This window comes from Euprymna scolopes, chromosome 24 (genome assembly GCF_053919585.1).
Source record: "Euprymna scolopes isolate OS-2025 chromosome 24, ASM5391958v1, whole genome shotgun sequence".
NCBI lineage: Eukaryota > Metazoa > Mollusca > Cephalopoda > Sepiida > Sepiolidae > Euprymna > Euprymna scolopes.
In genome coordinates, this window is record NC_136505.1 from 99421549 (window position 1) to 99442880 (window position 21332).

General features: G+C 33.3%; 1 protein-coding gene across 16 annotated transcripts in view; it reads left to right on the plus strand.

Annotated features, from left to right (window-relative positions):
• LOC145246866 (palmitoyltransferase ZDHHC3-like) overlaps positions 1-21332 on the plus strand; it is a 170200-nt gene that overhangs the window by 28958 nt on the left and 119910 nt on the right. For 8 of the 16 annotated variants that reach the window (XM_080108728.1, XM_080108724.1, XM_080108720.1 and 5 more), the window contains exon 2: positions 3481-3540. The exons of the other annotated variants lie outside the window; for them this stretch is intronic. Coding sequence is in view for 4 of the 8 variants with exons in the window: in XM_080108724.1 (XP_079964850.1) it covers positions 3509-3540 (32 nt within the window). In the remaining 4 variants the exon portion in view is untranslated. The remainder of the gene's footprint in view (positions 1-3480; positions 3541-21332) is intronic. 16 annotated transcript variants of the gene reach the window in all.

Sequence of the window (21332 nt, forward strand, 5' to 3'; positions counted from 1 at the left end):
AAAGACAGGAAGGACATCTTATGAGGAGCCTATTACAGCACATCCAGCAATGCTAAGTTGTCATATTTGTGGTCTAATCTGAAAGTCTAAAAGTGGTCTAATACAACATTCGAGGAGTCGCACACCTTTACAAGAAGGAAAGTTTTATGCCACATATGCATACTTTCATGGAGGACTAAAGCTGGATTAAAATGTCACCTACATGCACACAGACGCACCACACTGAACTGAAGAGATGGCAAACTTCTGTCAAGAAGTGGCAATCATATATATATATATATATATATATATATATATATATATATATATATATATATATATTGGTAGGTCATCACTTAATAAGGCCTGGAGACCACTCTAGGATAAAGGTGAAGTGTTGCAGCATGATCAGTTATAGTGGAATTCGTGGAGAGTATACATTATTTAACAGGACGGCTCAATTGGAATTTCTTCACATTAGATTTGAAGACGACCATGTTATAGTTAGCCAGGAAACACACATGGTATTGTGTTCCACAGATGGATAGTTCTGAAAAAGAAGCTCTGTTCATGGAAATTAAGTGCTGAGTAATTATCAGTTCTAAATGATGGTCTAGTAGAGGCTAAAGTTTCAATCCTCTGTATGTATGAAAATCACTCCAGACAAGAAGTGAAGCCACTTGATGTTAGGAGCTAACAATTATTATTTGGACTACTGTTCTTATCTTGAAGTTGAAGGTTCAATCCTCAGTATGAGCGATAACTAGTGATACAATTACAAATTATTTACCTGGTTATGACTGACTGACCGTAAAAACAACAAACGGACTTCTACTTACTCCAGCAAAAGAAAAAGATATACTGATGAAGTGTATCTTCGAAGTATGTTTATAAATTCCAATATAAATTTCAAACAAAATGTTCATTTTGTAATAATGCATTGTTTCGGCTTTGAACGTATCTAATACATGTTTTATTTATTTTTTTTTTATAAAATTCTATTTTTCCATTATTTTTGTTTTATCAAATTTCCTAAGAAATTTGGCTACTTTTGCAGTTTTATGGAGCATGCTGAAATAATGTCATCTAGAAAGCTATTCTTAACATTGAAAGCAGGTTTTGTTTACTATTCTGTATTTTCACCTAGCAATTTCATAAATAACAAATGCCGTTAAAATTTGACGTAACTTGAAAATCTTATCTGAAAACTAGCATGGTTCTTAAACTGCAGAAGTGCCAACAATTGCAAGAAGCTAAGTCAAACAGTAACAAATTTTATTTTATTAAAGGAAATGGCAGGCATTTTCTAACAAAAACTATTGCTTTGATCTGTATGTCTCCCCTATTCCAATTTGTACATCTAATATATAAACTTGTCTTAGCAAATTTTCAAAGTAAGACCCAAATAGCATTTAAGCTGACAAATCAGCCCATTTTCATGTATCATTGCTCTCATATTATTGACAATATAATCGAATACTTTACTACAATTTATTTTTAAAATGATTTGGTCCAGCCCAGATGATTAGTAATAAGGAAACCTTTTAAAATAATGTTGTGTCAAATGATATACATTATTGGTTTAATGCCAACTTAAACATGCGCATAGGATGAAGTATAACCTGTTAACAAATTTATTCAACAACTTACAGATTAAATAGTAAGGTAAAAGCTGCTGGATGCGTGACGAATAAAGTTTGTGATGTGAGACACATTTTATTTACCTCTCAATCTGTCCTGGCCAGATCCCCTTCCTTTTTCAAGGGTAATAAGTCTTCTATGGTTTAAAGTAAATAACTATTATTTTTATGTTGTACCTAACAAATTATCTCAAAAAAAGTCAGACAGGGGAGGTAACTCATTTTTTATTGAAGAATATAAGTTTTCTGTTCAAACTAAATTTTCTCCAGCTTGTTACTTCTGCAACCAAATAAAAGCGATACAAGTGCTTCATCTTAGCAAGTGCGTCACCAACCAAGGTCAACAGTCTGCACTTGAGCAAGTTAATCAGCTTTTATGGCGGCCCACACCCAGCTAGTCTAAACTTCACATTGGGTATCTTTATGCATTTCATAAAGATATCCCTGACTAGAACATATTCCACATATACCTGACAGTTTGTCTGGGGCATTTGTGGCTAATCTAAATTTTCTCCCGGTCACCACCTGCAAACCACGTTACGTAGAAAAAAAAAGTCATTGGTAAAACATGAGGAATTGTGTTAGAAGGCTATAACAATGCAGTTTGGTAGAAAAACATTTTTGGATACAAGATAACGTAAAATGACGATGTTGAAAAATTTCAATAATTTTTTTATTATTAATTATTTATTTACTAGTAGCAGTTCTACCCGGCTTTGCTCAGGCCCTATGTACTGTTCATAACTTGCCCTATATGTGAATACACTTTATATAAGATTTCGAATATTTAGACCAAAAATTGTATAAGTAATTTCGTAGAGACTGCAGAGGTAAATTTTTTATAATTGGACCTCAATTTTGACCACCTTTTTAATATTATTTTCGTCTCAAATCAAAATAAAAAGTTTTACCCATGTCCAAGTTACCTACATCTAAAATTTCAAGTGTTCAGAACCAAAATTGGCGGAGAAATGTGGTAGAATCTGCAAAGGTCAACTCTTTCAACTTTAACTTTTTGGCAGCCAAATTATCGCTCAAAAACTGATTAAAATGCTTTCTGTATGTCTGAATACCTGTTATGTATAAATTTTAAATGTTTAGACCCAGAATTGACTGAATAGACACCGCAAAGATCAAATATTTTGAATTTTGAACCTTTGGCAGCTCAAATTTTCAAGGCAAACCAATTAAAAAGCTTGCCTTATCTCTGAATACCCATTATGTAAAATTTCAAATGTTTAGACCAGAAATTGGCTGAGTAATTTAGACCGCAGAGGTTAAATTAAAAATTTTTTTTGATCCCTTAACATTTCTTATTTTGGTCTCAAATCAAATTAAAAAGTTTGATCCATGTTCAAATAACCTACATCTAAAATTTCAAATGAGTTTACCAAGGTCAAATTGTTGAACTTTGACCCCTTGACAGCCAAATTTCTGGCCGAAAACTGATTAAAAAGATTTTCCCAAATCTCAATACCTCTTATGTCAAATCTCGACTCTGTAGACTGAAAATTGACAGAGTAGATTAGTAGGGAAATGCACACACACACACACACACACACACACACACACACACACACACACACACATTTTCACTTTTATAGATATATAGATGTGTTGAACCAAGGTGATATTGGTGGTGTTATCTTCGAATTTTCAAGGTAAATCTTGTTGTCAGAAACAGAAAAAAATCTTCATAACCACTATTAAAAATAACTTAGTAAAAGAAATTATTTTAAAAAGTAGAAGAGTTGGGAATACTTGTTCTTCTTCAATCTTTCTTTTTTTTTTTTTTTTTTTTTTTTTTTTTACTAATCTTTTATTCAAAAACCCCTTTTCTTTTAATTTCCAATGATTTTAGAGGCAGTCCTGGTCCAGTTTACAACGTAATGTCCAAACGACTCTTGACCTTCCAGCACAGGTACACTTTACACTATATATATTTCCGTCAACCCTCCCCACCCATCTACAAAAAAAAAAAAAAAAAAATGTCTAAATTACATTTGTGCTGAGTATCGCTACCTCTACTTATATATAAAGGCATTTTGTATGTGTGTGCGTGCACGCATATGTTCCTTATGGACTCTGAATAGACTGGGCCGATTTTTGAAATTTCACACAAATGCACTTTGTGCAATTCTGAAATTTTGAGATCAGGAATGTTGTTTTCATTGTTTGGACAATTATTCTCATCTCTGGTGTTATTGGCACAGCATTTTGGTCATTGAAATTTACGATCTTCATCGGGTGTGAAATCCATGTTTTTTTTTAACTAAGGAAAAGTGGTTAGCTCTGCATTTCAAGAAATGGGACCGTGGGTTTGAGAGTGTGTCCGTAACTTATAAAAGATCAATTTTCAGGAGTCAGTAGGATATTTTTTATAACTTTCCTATGATTCAATTTTAACTGAATCCTTATTCTTTGGAAGTGTTCTTAGATAGTTTTTGTATCGGAATGCCTCTGATAAGTATCAAAATCTAATATAAGAAGGAAGTCTAATTTTGACCAAAGTTAACACCATTATACAACCTAACATCACAAGTGCATTCGTTAAGTTTTATCACTGCACAAACAGAAGCGCCTGGCATATAAAATCAACAGTACGTTGTTTGATAAGACAGGGCGCATTGGAAATGAATGTTTCTGTTTAATACACCGTGGAACCATGATACTTGTATTTTACATTTTAAACTTTAATTCAAGCCATTATATAAAAATAATTTTATAAAATCAACAGTAAGTTCTCTACAGTGCAATGTAGACTACAATGTATTGTGGATTGTCACTTCAGGAAGGCATTGAAGCTTTCTGCTGGTGCACTACAATGAGTCCCCAACTAGAGCAATCAATCGATTTGATTGAAAAATGGATCATTTCACTGATTTTGATGACAATCCCAGGCAACGTTGGGTCTCTCTGCTTATTCAATAAGTGACTGTTGATGTGATTTTTCTGTAATATCCAAAGTTATTGTATATTGTTGAATGGATGGATTTCAAATGTTCACATGTTGAAAATCTTGCAGTATAGTTAACAGCTGAGAAATCGTAAAGAAACAAAATATACAGCAAATAACTTATCAAATGCAAGATAAATTTCATTTTCAACTGACCTGTATATTTTTAACGTTCTGCAACTACAAAAATACTACTCATGGGATTGTTTATAAAATGTACAATCCTTTTTTTGTAATCCAACCATATTTGGTACCAAAAACTTCAATTTATGCCTGACTTGTCCACCCAGTTTCAATTATGTACATTCAACAGTCTTTATTGGTCCCCGAAAAAAAGAAAAAGGAGGGATTGGACCTAATAATTCATTCCCGTTCATTTGTTTGCACTTTTCTCAATCACGCCTTGGATTTTTTTAAATTTTGCACAAACATTAGTCATGGTGCAAGTAAATTTTTGCCAGAACGGATTTTCCGGGATAACTCTGGTTCCCCCCTCAAGGGGCGTTATAGGGGTAAAATTGCTCCAAAATCGCTCGTTTGTTCATTTTTTTTTTTTCTCAATAACCACACCTTAATTTTTTTTGAAATTTTGCACAAACATTAGTCATGGTGAAAGTAAATTTTCCACTCATGGACCCTGCATGTTCGGTTTCTTTTATTTCCATTCAATGTGATGCTCCAAATGTACACGTATGTGGTGACCAATAGCAAATGCTGTTACAAGGTTTTGGGCAAATGAGGAGCTGTTATGAGTGATCAGTTGGGAATCTGCAAAAGTGGTTGGATCATTCCAGCGCTCCAGAAAGTGCCTCTCTCTGTACAATCATCTACAACCCGATATGACAGCAAGTACTCCATCTTGAGACATTTGGGAAGGTGCTGCTCAGAGCACTTTTTCTTGCCTTGACAAAGTACAAAACTGACTTCACAATCTAGTGGGGGTGATCTCTTCTCTTCCCTGCATCCTCTTTTACACAGAAGAGATGTTGTTGGCCTCTGTTATGTTCATAGTAGGTGTTCAATCCCTGATCTCTCCTTTAAAACTTTTACACCAAAAACATGTCCATAACTCCATGAAAGCACTCTCCTCTCTCTCCGTATCTCTCCCTCTCTCTACCAAAAAAATGTATTCTTAATATCGCTTGCACTGATATAGCCTCCGACTACATCGGGAATCTGTCGAATTGGGAATCTGTACTAAATTTTGTATGGAAACCTATATTTAATCCTCGGGGATATCATGTTCTTGTTCTGTCAGCCATGATCAAGTAGAAGTCGTAAGTAATTCGCAATTGCAAGGTTATATCTTCAGTGCGGGCAATATTAAGAATACAATTGTTTTTTGGTAAAGAGAGAGAATGAGAAAGGAGATTCTTTGCTGGAGTTATAGGTAGACATGTTTTTTGATGTACTGGTTTTACTGGAAGAATCAGGGATTGGAGCTCAGTCGAGCACTTACCATGAACATAACAGTCCAACAATACTCCTTATAACTCCAGCAAAGAATTTTCTCTCTCTCTCAAACAATTGCATTCTTAATATCGCCCACACTTAGGTTAAACCTTACAATTGCAAATTACTTAATACTTAAAACTGATCATGGCTGACAGACCAGGGACATGCTACTCCCATGGATTAAATATAGGGTTACATTCAAAATTGCAGCTTCCCGAGTTTGATAGAAAGGTTCTGGAGTTCAACAAGATAGAAGGTTGGAGGCTACATCAACCGAAACATTGTAAGAATACACTCAAAGTGGGAATTGACGTTATGAATATGATTGGCTGGTGTAAGCTATGAATATGGATAGGTATAGTAGCCTGGGAGAGATATAGAAAGATATGCTGAAAGCTTAAGCACAATCCAAACTTCGCCTTTAAACAACCGTTCATTCAGCCGACTTATGGGTTTGTATTACTCGATTACTGAGACAACTCACTAATTAAAAAAAAAAAATATATGCCTTTCCGTGACATATCGAGAACTGTACTCCAAATAATACAAATTATCAATCCTCATCTAAAAAAAAAAAAAAAAAAAAAAAAAAAAAAAAAAAAATTCAGACAATTCAGTTTATCTTCATGTGAACGTGTGTACCAGCAGCAGTTGATTGAAGTATAAGTATTGTTTATAATATAAACAAGTGAATTCAATGACCAAACTTTTCAGTAAGTTTTTTAAGTATGCCAGTAGGCATATTAAATAACAAAATTAAAAATAAATTATATAAAAAAAATTTTTTTTTTTTAAATAACTAAATCAAAAATCTACTTTATGAAACTCCTGTCTATCTGTTTCCATATTTTCAAACTCTATTTCTTCCGAAACTAAAAGTCGCAGGGCCTCAAATAATTGGTTTTTTATGGACTGTTCTTTTATGGGTCTTTAAAATAGTTTTTAAGGGGTCAAAAAGGGGTCAAAATTGAAAAAGTCGTTATACATTTTTTACATTTTAGTTTATTTTTAATCAGTTCATATGGGTGTCACGTTGGTAAAAGTGGTAACGTCACCAGCTTTGAATGCTAGTTTTGCTTTCGGTTTTGATTCTAGCTGATGGCATTTTTGAAATCACAACTCTATAATAATATATACAAAATCTGGTCAAATTAAAATATATATAAGCATGCTTTACGACCGGGCAAAATCTCCCTCCCCCGCCGCCCCCACAATCCCCGGAGATTTTTTATTTTTAAAATTTCCTTTAATTTATAACATTTTTCAATTTTTTTTATTTTTACTTTTTACTTTTTATTTTTTACTTTTTATTTTTTACTTTTTATTTTTTCACTTTTTATTTTTTCACTTTTTATTTTTTCACTTTTTATTTTTTCACTTTTTATTTTTTCACTTTTTATTTTTTCACTTTTTATTTTTTCACTTTTTATTTTTTCACTTTTTATTTTTTCACTTTTTATTTTTTCACTTTTTATTTTTTCACTTTTTATTTTTTCACTTTTTATTTTTTCACTTTTTATTTTTTCACTTTTTATTTTTTCACTTTTTATTTTTTCACTTTTTATTTTTTCACTTTTTATTTTTTCACTTTTTATTTTTTCACTTTTTATTTTTTCACTTTTTATTTTTTCACTTTTTATTTTTTCACTTTTTATTTTTTCACTTTTTATTTTTTCACTTTTTATTTTTTCACTTTTTTACTTGTTTTTACCTTTTTATTACTTTTATTACTCTTTTATCACTTTACTTTTTTTATCGCTCTACTTTTTTTATCACTCTTTTTTATCACTCTTTTTTTATCACTCTTTTTTTATCACTCTTTTTTTATCACTCTTTTTTTATCACTCTTTTTTATCACTCTTTTTTTATCACTCTTTTTTTATCACTCTTTTTTTATCACTCTTTTTTTTATCGCTCTACTTTTTTTATCGCTCTACTTTTTTTATCGCTCTACTTTTTTTATCGCTCTACTTTTTTTATCACTCTACTTTTTTTATCGCTCTACTTTTTTTATCACTCTACTTTTTTTATCGCTCTACTTTTTTTATCGCTCTACTTTTTTTATCGCTCTACTTTTTTTATCACTCTACTTTTTTTATCGCTCTACTTTTTTTATCGCTCTACTTTTTTTATCGCTCTACTTTTTTTATCGCTCTACTTTTTTTATCGCTCTACTTTTTTTATCGCTCTACTTTTTTTATCGCTCTACTTTTTTTATCGCTCTACTTTTTTTATCACTCTTTTTTTATCGCTCTTTTTTTATCGCTCTTTTTTTATCGCTCTTTTTTTATCGCTCTTTTTTTATCGCTCTTTTTTTATCGCTCTTTTTTTATCGCTCTTTTTTTATCACTCTTTTTTTATCACTCTTTTTTTATCGCTCTTTTTTTATCGCTCTTTTTTTATCGCTCTACTTTTTTTTATCGCTCTACTTTTTTTTATCGCTCTACTTTTTTTATCGCTCTACTTTTTTTATCACTCTTTTTTATCACTCTTTTTTTATCACTCTTTTTTTATCACTCTTTTTTTATCACTCTACTTTTTTTTATCAATTTTTTATTTTATTTTTTTCTGTCCCCAGTCACATGTATATTCCGGTCAGGGGTGTGTAAGTTTTCAATTCTTGTAGGAAAGTGTCAATGTCCTTCTACATACAGCATCTGTTATTCAAAAATGATCGCCTATCTTGTACTGACCAGGCTCAACATTGCTTAAATTTGTTAATCTAATGAAAACTGGTGTGTCAACTTGATTGTTTTCTAATGTCTGCACATGACCCTGTGTGTTTTATTGAGACGACATATAAGTATGTTTCACTTTTATTTACTAATGTTTATATGTGCATGTCATTGCTGTGAATCCAGATTCCTTTCAATTACTGATAAAATCACTTGAATTTTAGTTGTTTATATGAAAGGTTTATTTAAAGATAGTGTTACGAGGGAGCATTTCTATAAAATAATAATAAAAAAATCAAAACAGTTTAAAATGTCTTCTAAAGCATTCTAGGCAGTCCTAATAATCAAATCCCAGAAGTTTTTTTTAATTCACAAAATAGTTTAAAAGCTAGAGTATAGTAATAGAAAGTATAGTAATAGAAATTTTAGAAGGATTTAGAGGTTTTGGAATGATCTAGAAGGTTCCAGAGGCTTCTGCAATAACCTAGAATGGATTGTGGTGCCATATAAATAAATATGGAAAGGGAATCTGATCAGTTATCAGCTTGTACCCAATAAGGTAACTCCGGTCCCTGAATCGTGGATAAGTCCAGCCGAAAGAATAAAAAAAAAAAAAGGAAATACATCCCCTTAACCCATGGAAAGTTTGCAGAAAATTCTTTCTGGACTAGTGGTAAATAGAATTTTTAAATTTTCTCATTAACCAAACTTTTAAAAGAAAAACAAAAAGAATCTTATGTAATTTCGTTATTAATAGAGTAGTCACTCGAAGTCTTGACTGCTAGCTGTTCTTAATTTTGACTACTTGTCCTTCTCCCTCATAACTTCACTCCCTCGTCCTGTTTTTTGACCTGAGTTTCACCAAGCAGTCTTTTTTTTTTTTTTTTTTTTTTTTTTTTGCATTGATAGTAGTAATTCTAAACAACTGTATCTTTTGTTTACCGACCATTTTCGTTTGTTTTGTTATTGTTGGAAATATTTGTGTACAAACCTTTTCGTTTTGTTATTGTTGAAAATATTTGTGTACAAACCTTTTCGTTTTGTTATTGTTGAAAATATTTGTGTACAAACCTTTTCGTTTTTGTTATTGTTGAAAATAAAGGAAATTATAACTTTTCTAAAATAATATTTCATATCGTTCACAATTTTAATTATCTCTTGAACGTAACAAGTCACAGAAAAAAAAAACAGACGAGTTGTATGCACATAACATAGGTAATTTATTATGTTTTATCTGCTTAAAATGTCTTTCTACTGATCTTACATTATCAAAAAATGGGATCGAATAAATCTAAAATTCTGCGTTTTTGAAAAGAAATATTACCTTTCACTTTGGATACTACATCAAACATAATTGGATTTTACCTTCAATGTGTCAATCTTCAATCCATCTGGAACCTAATATTTTCTATTCAAAGATTACCATTCTATTTCGATACTTTTTTTGTTTCAACCCTTTTTTTCTTTCTCTATGTCTGTTAAAAGAATCTAATCTTTAAAATATATTTTCTATGTATGTGCTGAATTGCAATATTATTTCAAACCAGATTTAATATTTTGCTAATGACTTTCTTCTGAGGAGATGAGCCTACAACGAAAATCCATGAATTAAGGAAATTACTTTAAATGTTTAAACAATAAATTTTTGTTTTGAAAATTATATTTTTTCTGAATAACATTTAAATATAAAAACTATACATTGTGTGTGTGTGTGTGTGTGTATATATATATATATATATATATATATACTAGCATTTCAGCCCGGCATTACCCGGGTGTTTGGAGGTGTATGTTGAGCAAAAAAAAAAAAAAAGCGGTCAATTTTTTAAACTTTGACCCCTATTATGACCCCTTAACATTTATTGTTTTGGGCTCAAATCAAGTTATTAAGTTAGATCCATGTCCAAGGAACCTATATCTAAAATTTCAAGTGTTTAGACCCCAAATTGTCAGTTTGGTAGAGTTCTCAACGGTCAAATCGCTGAACTTTGACCCCTTAACAGCCAAATTTCTAGCCGCAAACCGATCAAAGATTTTCCCAAATCTCAGTACCCTGTATATCAAATTTCGAGTCTGTAGACTTAAAATTGAGTTATTGTGTAGGGAAATGTACACACACACACGCTCACTTCTATAGATATATAGATATATCATAAAACAATTTTTTCTTTTTCTTGCATATTGTTTTGTATATTCTTAGCATTTATTGTTCTTTTTCTTTTCTCCCATAATATCGCCCCCTATAAAATAATTTTTTTTTCAATTCTAATTTCAAAAATTTTTCCATTTCTAATTTGAATGCTTTCAAAGTCGGTGTTGTCTTTTTATCTTTACTTTTGTATAATGCCGACTTTTTCTCCTTTTGACGCAGAAGCAATTTAGTTTTGAAATGCCATGGTCTCAAAAGGTTTCTCCCTTATTTCTCTTTCTGTAATCTTTATGGACTTGATAATGTAATGAAGTTCCTATGTAATTTTACGCTACATCTTAATTATTCTCTCCCTCTCATATATATATATATATATATATATATATATATATATATATATATATAAGAATACGAAAAGTATAAAAGCTTATAACTTTTCTTTATTCGTTTTCTATTGGTGACGTGCAGGAATACAAAATAATATTAAGAAAAAAATTAAAACATTTTTTTGACGGATCCTTCAGTCTTCATCGGTGTAGTGAAAGTGATGAGCATACACGGAGGAAAAGGAAGGAGAAGGAGGTATAGCCAATGAGAAGGTGCCACGTCAGTTTTAAATACATATACATATAAGTACGCACATGCACACAGTACATATACACATATAAAAGAAAAAAAAATTAAAGGGTAACTAAAAATGAAGAAATGGACCTTTTAACTGTAATATATTTTGAATTCTAACAATATTTATTCCAAGAGAGAACAAGAATTCAAATATATATATATATATATATATATATATATATATATATTCACAAAAGCAAGACAATCAAATATAAAATGAGAAAAGCATATGTTGTATTTCCTTATGTGCTACAATTTCTCCACATTAAAAAATAACCCTGGTGTCTAACTCTGTCCCATGGGGAGGAGGCATTGTAAATAGGTACAATTGTTTCGTAACTATTTGAAAAAAATAATTATAATCTTTCTTTCTTTCTTTTTTTTTTTTTTTTTTTTTTTTTTTTTTTTTTTTTAAAGAAACATTAAAAGATTAATTGAATATAAAAATAAGGGAATTGTTGAAGTTTCATATAATTAATAGAAATGCAAAAGTCGGTTGAATATAAATAATTCTCAGGCAATCAGAAAAAGAACAAATAATAAAAATTGGGATAGAGGTGAACCCAACTGCTTACCAATTGCTTAATCCCTTAAAATAGGGATTATGCAATGTATTCGTATATAACAAATGTATTTCGCCGTCTGGAGAGTAGCTATTTTGGAATATTTTAAATGATATAATATTTGAATTTGTCCAAATGGTTCCGAAACAATTGTAATGCAGAAGGAAATACACAATATGATATTCTCATTTTATATGATTTTGCATCACCACATTATCAAGGCCAAGAGGCCACTCAAGGATAAGGGTTAAAGAGTGTACAGTAGAAATTGGACATTATAGTAATCATTAGTAATGAAAATTTGGTAAAGTTGATAACTTATATGGAACGGCTCATCAAGAACTTATTTACATTAGACTTGAAGACAACCATATTTAGTCAGCCGGAAAGCAGGAAAACAGAAGACAATTCCACAGGCGTGCAGTTCTAAGAAAGAAGCTTTGTTCATGGAATCTACGTTTAGGTTTAGGCACAGATAAAGAGTGGGGGTAATTATTGATAGTGTTTACAGCTAGACGAGTGTTTCTTGTGAAAGTTTTGCGAGGGGGACCATAGATTGAAGCTCAGTCGAACACTTTCCATGAAAATAACGATACATCAGAGACAAACTCGCAACATCTCTTCTGTGAGATAGAGGTTGCAAGGAAGAGAAAAGGACATCTCCTACGAGGCTACAAAGTCTATTTTGAACTCTTTGCGAAAATATTGTATGCAAGTTCAATTATGAAAACTGATAATCCTGAAGCTTAAGTAAATTAATTTTTACTTTGGTTTTATTAGTATATGAACATTACCGTTCTGAAATAATATTATTTAAAAAGCCATTCTTAACATGGGGAGGGTGTTTTGTACCTATTCTGTACTTTAACCTTACAATTGATTAAAAAAAAACATCGTAAAACTTTAATTAAATGTGGAAATACGATTTAAAAAATAGCGCGGATCACTCTCTGCATTAGCACTGAATTTAAATATATTAAAAATTTTGGTTTGAGAGAGAGGGTGGGGGGAATATTAGTTCATTCATTGACTTAAAATGTGTGCTTCATGCCAAACTGCTATAGTAAATGTGGTACTTTGGTGACTAATCCTTATTAATCCTTAACTGTGCATAGAACGAATTTTTTTTTTTTTTTTTTTTTTAATTCATTTATTACTGCATTACATTGCCAGATGATGTAGAAAACGGTGCGCAAATGGCGTTTTTTTTACTCCATCAAAAATTTTTTTTAAATAGTAAAGGCTAGCGGTACCTGTGGAAATTTTACAGAATGAGGAATACGTTTAATCAGCAAATGTTTTGATAAAGCTGATATTTTTTTGGATAACACAAAATAGTCTTTTTTTTTTTTTTTTTTTTTTTTCACAGAAAAATGAATAACACGCGCAGCAATTTCTATGGAAATATTGCCCATCGTATTTTAAATATAGAACTTATCCAAATGAGATAAATTAACAAGTACTAATAAATACTCAGAAAGTAATATTATGCTACATAGTTCAATACAAATAATAAAATCACACTGTAAGAGACAATCTTTAATTTACTCCTTCAATCCAGCACCATTTTGCAGGCAATGTCCCCCCCCCCCCGTTTCTTTCAAATGTTCCTTCTTTTTACATAGCATTTTGCTGACTTTCTTCGGTAAACAACAGCTACGCATCAATTATTATGAGACTCTTTCCAACACCATTACAACAATGATCATATATTATGATGATATTGAAAATGAGGCTACATCAAAGGTGGGGGGGGGGGGAGTCACTCATATTCTTATCCAGAGTTGCCAGACTGGCCTTTTTAAAGCCAATTTTTGCAGATTTGACCTTTTATGAGGCAGTTTGACCATCAAAAATTGTATTTGGCTTTTTTTCAAAGTGTAATGTAAAGATAAAAGAAGGAACAAGCAGACTATTATATGGATAACATAGATTTGTCGAGATGGGGAATAACTCGGGCGTGAAAAAGTGTTTAGAATGGATTTTATAAGCAAAAAGAGCAATGGATCTAATAAGAAAGATTTGATGAGAAAGTTTTAGTCGATTTCTCATCGAGATAAGAACCATCCATGAGAATCTCGATAAAAAAGGGACATGCCTACGATTGAAAGACAAGCCGAGTCTTAATAGAATTAAACAAAACAAGCCATTGCTTACCCCAATCCTGAACCTGGATCAACTTGTAGATTCGTGAACGTAGATCAACTTGTAGATTCGTGAACGTAGATCAACTTGTAGATTCGTGAACGTAGATCAACGTGTAGATTCGTGAACGTAGATCAACGTGTAGATTCGTGAACGTAGATCAACGTGTAGATTCGTGAACGTAGATCAACGTGTAGATTCGTGAACGTAGATCAACGTGTAGATTCGTGAACGTAGATCGTGTAGATTCGTGAACGTAGATCAACGTGTAGATTCGTGAACGTAGATCAACGTGTAGATTCGTGAACGTAGATCAACTTGTAGATCAGCTGTATATTTGAGCTGATCTGAAGGAATGCAGTTCGGATCAGAAATAGCAACTCAATCTGTCTTTGTTGATAATCAACATGAGTACAGCTAATGCTGGACATTGTCCAGAAGAAAAAAAAAAAGCAGTTAATGAAGATTATTATACTTGTAAATTATATCCTCATTGCAAATTCTGTCGATAAATTTGAGATGAAGCACTTGTTGGATTCAACAGTCCGTGCTCAAGTGTTCGAGATTAGACTTCAATCTCAAGGGATTGTTTATCTTTGCTCATTTCTTTTCGTCTCTCTCTCTCTCTCTCTCTCTCTCTCTCTCTCTCTCTTTCTCTTTCTCTCTGTAATCAGAAAGTGGTTTTTTTTTCTCTTTTTTCGTTTTTTTTTGCCCTCAGCTTTGATTGGCTCACGACCAATGGCCGGAAACTCTGCATTTCATTTATGATGCCTCGTCGCTTGATTTGAAAGTTATTTTCGAGTTTTCTTCTCTGTTTGCAAATGTGATGTGCACACACTTTCACACAATCAAGGGCCCATACACACTTACTCTCATTTGAAAATATAATGTGAAACGCGTTTCCTTTAAGAACTGAAAATATCAACTGATGGAAGAATGAAAAACTGCACATTTATATGTTCGAAAGTATAATTAACAGGTCTACACTCTTGCTTTTGTTACTAATATGGCAAAAAATAACATTAAAAAAAGTTAATGTTTAACAGGGAGCAAATTAGTGCAGATTACATTCATACTTACTAGTAGTTCTAAAAATAACACTGAAGCTAGGTCAGACAATCGATTTGCTACTGATTGTTTTTCTTTCCTTTTTCTTTTTCCTCTTCCTCTTTTTCCTCTTCCTCTTTTTCCTCTTCCTCTTTTTCCTCTTCCTCTTTTTCCTCTTCCTCTTTTTCCTCTTCCTCTTTTTCCTCTTCCTCTTTTTCCTCTTCCTCTTTTTCCTCTTCCTCTTTTTCCTCTTCCTCTTTTTCCTCTTCCTCTTTTTCCTCTTCCTCTTTTTCCTCTTCCTCTTTTTCCTCTTCCTCTTTTTCCTCTTCCTCTTTTTCCTCTTCCTCTTTTTCCTCTTTTTTCTCTTTTTCCTCTTCCTCTTTTTCCTCTTTTTTCTCTTTTTCCTCTTTTTCCTCTTTTTTCTCTTTTTCCTCTTTTTCCTCTTTTTCCTCTTTTTTCTCTTTTTCCTCTTCTTTTTTCCTCTTTTTTCCTCTTTTTTCTCTTTTTCCTCTTTTTCCTCTTTTTCCTCTTCCTCTTTTTCCTCTGTCTGTCTTTTCTCTTACTGTTGTATATTGGTGTGTGTGTATAATATATACACACACAAACACGTGTCTAAATTCGTGCATCATTTAGTGATATAAAATGGTCTAATGAATGCATGTGTACAGAGTGTATATACATGTCACAATCATATATATGATGTGTATATATATGTGTTCATCTTATCTAGTTTTTCTATTGTTCGTCGAATCGGTGGTGTATAACACTAATGACGATGTTAATATATTAACAGATACAGTTTAACAACGGACAAATAACACTTATCTGGGATTGTAACATCAGGACAATCGGAGAAACATACCTCATCCGTTTTTGATCTTGTTTGACAGATTCTCAAAAAAGCTGTAAACAAGATTCATCCCAATGAATCAACAAATCTTGGATTGTCTTTTCAGCAACTTTATTACAGATGTCTCCCCATTAGAAAAGTTTCAACGGTGATCCTAAACTATCGCCATTTCTGATCCATTCTACTGGGAACCATCACAATCTGAAGAGTCTTTCTTTCTTTCTGTAGCTACCAACTCCGTTTGCTCCCTCCCCTCTTAACTAAAAAATGATATTTGTCTTTCAAGCTCTCTCTCTCTGTCCTAAAGTCCACGCCACTTTTAAGTGATCTCTACATAATGCTACGTCTGACCCTAGAGGTCAACCTATTTTTAAATTGTTTGTGTTCTAACATTCTTTTATATAGACTAGCGGGGGTACCCGGTGGTGTAGTAAGGAGCCCCGGAGAAGGGAGATCAAAACAAGAGTAGGGGGGTGCTCAGGTGTGTGTAGGTGGAGTAGTATGGAACCGCGGGGACGGGGAGGTAAAAAAAAAAAAATAAGTGGTAGTAGACAGGCAGGCTCAGACCAGTAACGCGAAGGAGGGCAAAGGAAAAACCCTGACGTCTTAGTTGATGTCTCCATGGCGCAACAGGAAGCCACGAACGTCAGAATTAAGCGTAGTCAATCGAAAAGGGAATGATGAATTGCTAAAATTGCAACGCGCATTTTTTTGTATGTCTCAAAGGCTTTTTTCGCCGACGCTCCCGGGGGGGGGGGGTTACTATTGCTTAGAACTGTTTATATAGCCCCCTAGATAATAATATCTGCGATTTGGAAACGCGGGTCGCCTCTAGATTTATTTTTGACGACTTTTACAAAATTCTTGCTATTTCAGCCTGTCTTGTGTTCGTTCAGCTTTTTTGTATAAAACCGAAACTTAGGCATGTTCCCGGCAATCACACCGGGAAACATCCAGAAGCAATCAGCTTTGATCAATGTGAGGCCAAACTCCTTATATCAGACAATTGCTATTCAATCTGAACAATGGGGAGCTGGTTTCCCCCTCCCCAACATCTTGAGGAAACAGCCAGTGAAAGTTGGGTAAACAAACCCAAAAGCTGCCCCGCACAAAAGTTAACTCCGCAACTTCTATTTGACCTCATTAATGAGGTCAAATAGAAGCAGCAGAGTTAACTTTTATTGCGAACATGTGTCAATTCTGTTTTTACTTAAATAAATTCAAACGTGTTTCAGCTACTCCTTGTTGCTGGCTGAGCGGGTAACGTGTGAGCTTTTTGCACACTTTATCTAAAGGTTGTGAGTTCGAATTGTGGTGTGAGATGTCTTTTTTTTTTTTTTTTTTTTTTGAAGGTTTAATATTGAAACAGAAGCTATTTTTCACGTTCTATGTCTTTTTTTTGTTTTTATTTTTCAGATTTTTTAAAGAAATTTGAACGTTCGTTTTTCTGGGGGGGGGGGGTTCCATCATATTCGCGTTTTCTTTTTTTGTTTTTGTTTTTCCGATTTTAAGAAATTTTAACATCGTTCGTTTGCCTTATGTTAGTTTCGTTTTTTTTTTTTTTTTTTTTTTTTTCGTTTTTGTTTTTTAATAATATTGAAACAAGGTGATTACTTCGCTTATTCTTTTGTTTTGATTCCCCCCCCCCCACCGGAGCACACACACCTCTAAACACCCAGGCAACGCCGGGTACCCTTGCTAGTTTATAATATAAATCTCACCTGTCTTTTTAAATGTATGTATGTCTGCTTAAACCTTTTCTCAGCAGCATCAGACCGGGTCGAAACAAGTACCGTCTGAAAGGGCGATGTCTTGGTTGAATAATATGTGAAAATCAGAAAAGGCAGCCGATTGTTTCCTATAGAAATACATGTCTGCAATGAGGGAGGGTAGCAAAAAAGCGTTCCGTCATGACAATTTAGCCAAATATGCATGCGCGTACATTCTTGAATTAGTTTAAATAGGAAAAAAAAAAAACGTAACTGGGCTCACGCGATCGTAGAGTAGTGGTTATAGTGACAGCGTCATTGACTTAAGGTAACACGTTCGCACCGACATATCGGACATTTTCTTTGTTCGACTTTTAAAGTTTTAATATTTAAACAGCGTTATTCATTTTTGTTCGTTTATTCTTTATTTTTCGCTTTTGTTTTTATTTTTCCCTCACGTTCCCCGTTTTTGTTTTTGTTTTTCCGATATTTTTTTTTAAATTTATTTTAAGTTTTAACGTTTAAGCAGGGTTATTTATGCCATTTTTATTTTTGTTCACTTATTCTTTATTTTCCATCACGTTCGCTGTTTTTATTTTATTTTTTTCTGATTTTAAAGTTTTAACATTTAAATAGGGTTATTTCGTTCGCTTATTCTTTTTTATTTATTTTTTTATAAAGGGGTCAACACTTATCAAGAGGCCACTTAATATAGGGTTATAATTTATTTATTTTTTTTTTACATGGGGATCATCACTTATCAAGGCCCGGAGGCCACTCGGGGATAAGGGTTATTTTGTGTACAATAATCAATGGGATAATATCGTATAATAATAGTTGGTATTGGAGATTTGATAAAGTGTCTTACTTAAGGGGGCGATTAATCAGGAATTTGTTTATGTTGGACTAGGAGACGTCCAAGTTGTAGCCAGGTGGGAAATAGGCAAACGGAAGTGAATTCCACAGGCGTGCACTTCTCAGAAAAAAGCTATGTTCATGGAATCTGTTTTTATTTAGGCACAGATAAAGAGTGGGGGAAAATTACTGCCCAGTGGTTTTAGCTAGACGGGTTTTTATCATGAAGGATTGGTGAGAGGGGGACCAGAGATTGGAGCTCGTACGAGCACTTTCCATGGAAATAGCGATAAAACAAAGACAGGTTCGCAATGTCTCTTCTGTGGGAGAGAGGTTGCAGGGAAGAGAGCATCCCCCACTAAGCCACAAAGTCTATTTTGTACTTTGTCAAGGCAGAATAGGCTGTTTTTTGAAGCTCCAGCCCAGATGTGGCAGCAGTACTCCATCTTTGGGCGTACTTGGCTTTTATAGAGATAGAGAATTGCATCAGTAGTGAGATATCTTCTGGAGCGGTAGAAGGATCCCACCATTTTCCCAGCAGCCCGGGCAACAGACTTGATATACGTGTTCCATTTTAGATCAGGAGTAATGGTCAAAACCAGGAGCTTGTCAAAACATGAAGCCTCCCCAAGACGAGAGCCATCCATTTCAATTAATGCTAGATGAGGAACAGAGCATTGATGATGTAAAGTTAGGAGCTTGGTTTTAGATGCATTAAAAGTAACCAGCCATCTCTTCCCCCACTGAACGACGCACTCAAGATCAGAGGAGAGGGAATCAGAGAGAGCTTTGTCGTTTACGGCCTTTGATGTGTTGCTGTAGATGGTCGTGTCATCAGCATAGATGTCAACGAATGATTTAAGTATGTGTTTTGGGAGATCATTGATGTAGATCAAGAAGAGAGTTGGGCCCAGGATGGATCCCTGGGGGACTCTGATTGCTGCCCATCAACCACTACTCTTATGAACCTATCAGAGAGAAATGATTTAATTATTGAGAAAACATTTCCAGTTATACCGTAGCTGGAAATCTTGTGAAGTAGGCCCTTATGCCACACCTTATCGAAGGCCTTTGATATGTCAAGAGCAATTTCCCTAGAAAGAAAGCCTTTGTCGAGAGATTCACTAATCCTATGGGATATAACTGTTAGCACATCAACTGTAAATTTATATTCTTAAGGTTTATAGTTATATTTATTTTCCATTTTATTGTTTTGTTTCCCCCCCCCTCGCCACACCCGAGCAACGCCAGGTACCCCCGCTAGTAATATATAGATGACAGCTTCTGAATCTAAAATTTTCATATAAAATTGAAACAAAACAACGAATGCTGTTTTCTCCTTTTCAGTGTGTACCATATCGTATTGACAAATTCATTGAGCAAATTGATCTTCCCAGTTTAGCAGGATTCCAAAAAAAGAACTGGGTCATCTTGACCTAGGGATTCCAATTCCCATGTTGGATGTGCTGGATTCAGTTTTCTTCATCATCTTTGCCTCTTATCATCACATAAAGATTTGATCTTTTGAAATTGTCTTTTTCTCTTTTTGTTTTTTTGTGTTTTATTTCGATCAATTAGTTAGGTTATATCTTTATAAACGCATTCAGTTCTGAGAGATCTTTTTTATATAGTATTCGACGCAAGTGATAATTACAGTTCCAAATAAGCTCACAAGAAAACTGATTATCAAGTAGAATTTTAATTTCTATTATATAAAAGTGAACTTTTTGTGTTTGTGAGTTCGTTTCCTATGGACTCTAAAAAGGCTGGGTCGATTTTTATGAAATTTCATACATAGGTGCTTTGTGGCTGGCAGTGTTCTTAGCTAGGCTTTGTGTCAGAATGTCTTCGATAAGTATTAATAATCGAAATAATCTGATGAGAAAATGAACAGGTGAATTTGATCAAAGTTAACACCTTACACAGCCTAACATCACAAATGCATTTGAGAAGTTTTATAACTACATAAGCCAAAAGGCCCAACATACAAAATCAATAGTACTTTCTTTGATATGACAGAGACGTGTTTGAATGAATGTTTGTTAAAAGCACAATTTCATAATGACACTTGACTTTTCATTTTAAACTTAAATTTAAGCCATTATCACTGCACAACCAGTAATGCCAGGCATATAAAATCAATAATAGGTTCTTTGATATGACAGGGGCCTGTTCAAAATAAATGTTTCTGTTTAAAGCACAACTAAAGCATGATACTTGACTTTTGCATTTTAAACTTTAATGTAAGCTATTACATCAAAGTGTTGCCTCCCTCTGCCTGTTTTAGAAGTGTTTCAATAGTGGATGCTCTGATGAACTACAAGCTCTTGTCCCCCCTCGCCGAAAATACCCCCGATAAACGGCAAAGTCCCACTCCTACACAGTAGAGATCCCTTCTACTCTAATAGCTTCTTCCCCAGAACTGCAGGACTTTGGAATTCTCTTCCAGTTTCCTGCTTCTCCAACTGTACTGACATGCAGAAGTTCAATTGTAACGTGAACAGACATCTTGCTGCTAAGCTCCTTACATAGTACCCTTGCAACTTAGGTCCCTGATAATAGTTCCCTACATCAAGGTGGCAATGTGCCTTGTTTGGGGTGAAAATGTAATAATAATAAAAAGAAAAAAAAAAATCTAAAAATTTTATAAAATCAACAGTAGACTCTCTACAGTGCAATGCAGAC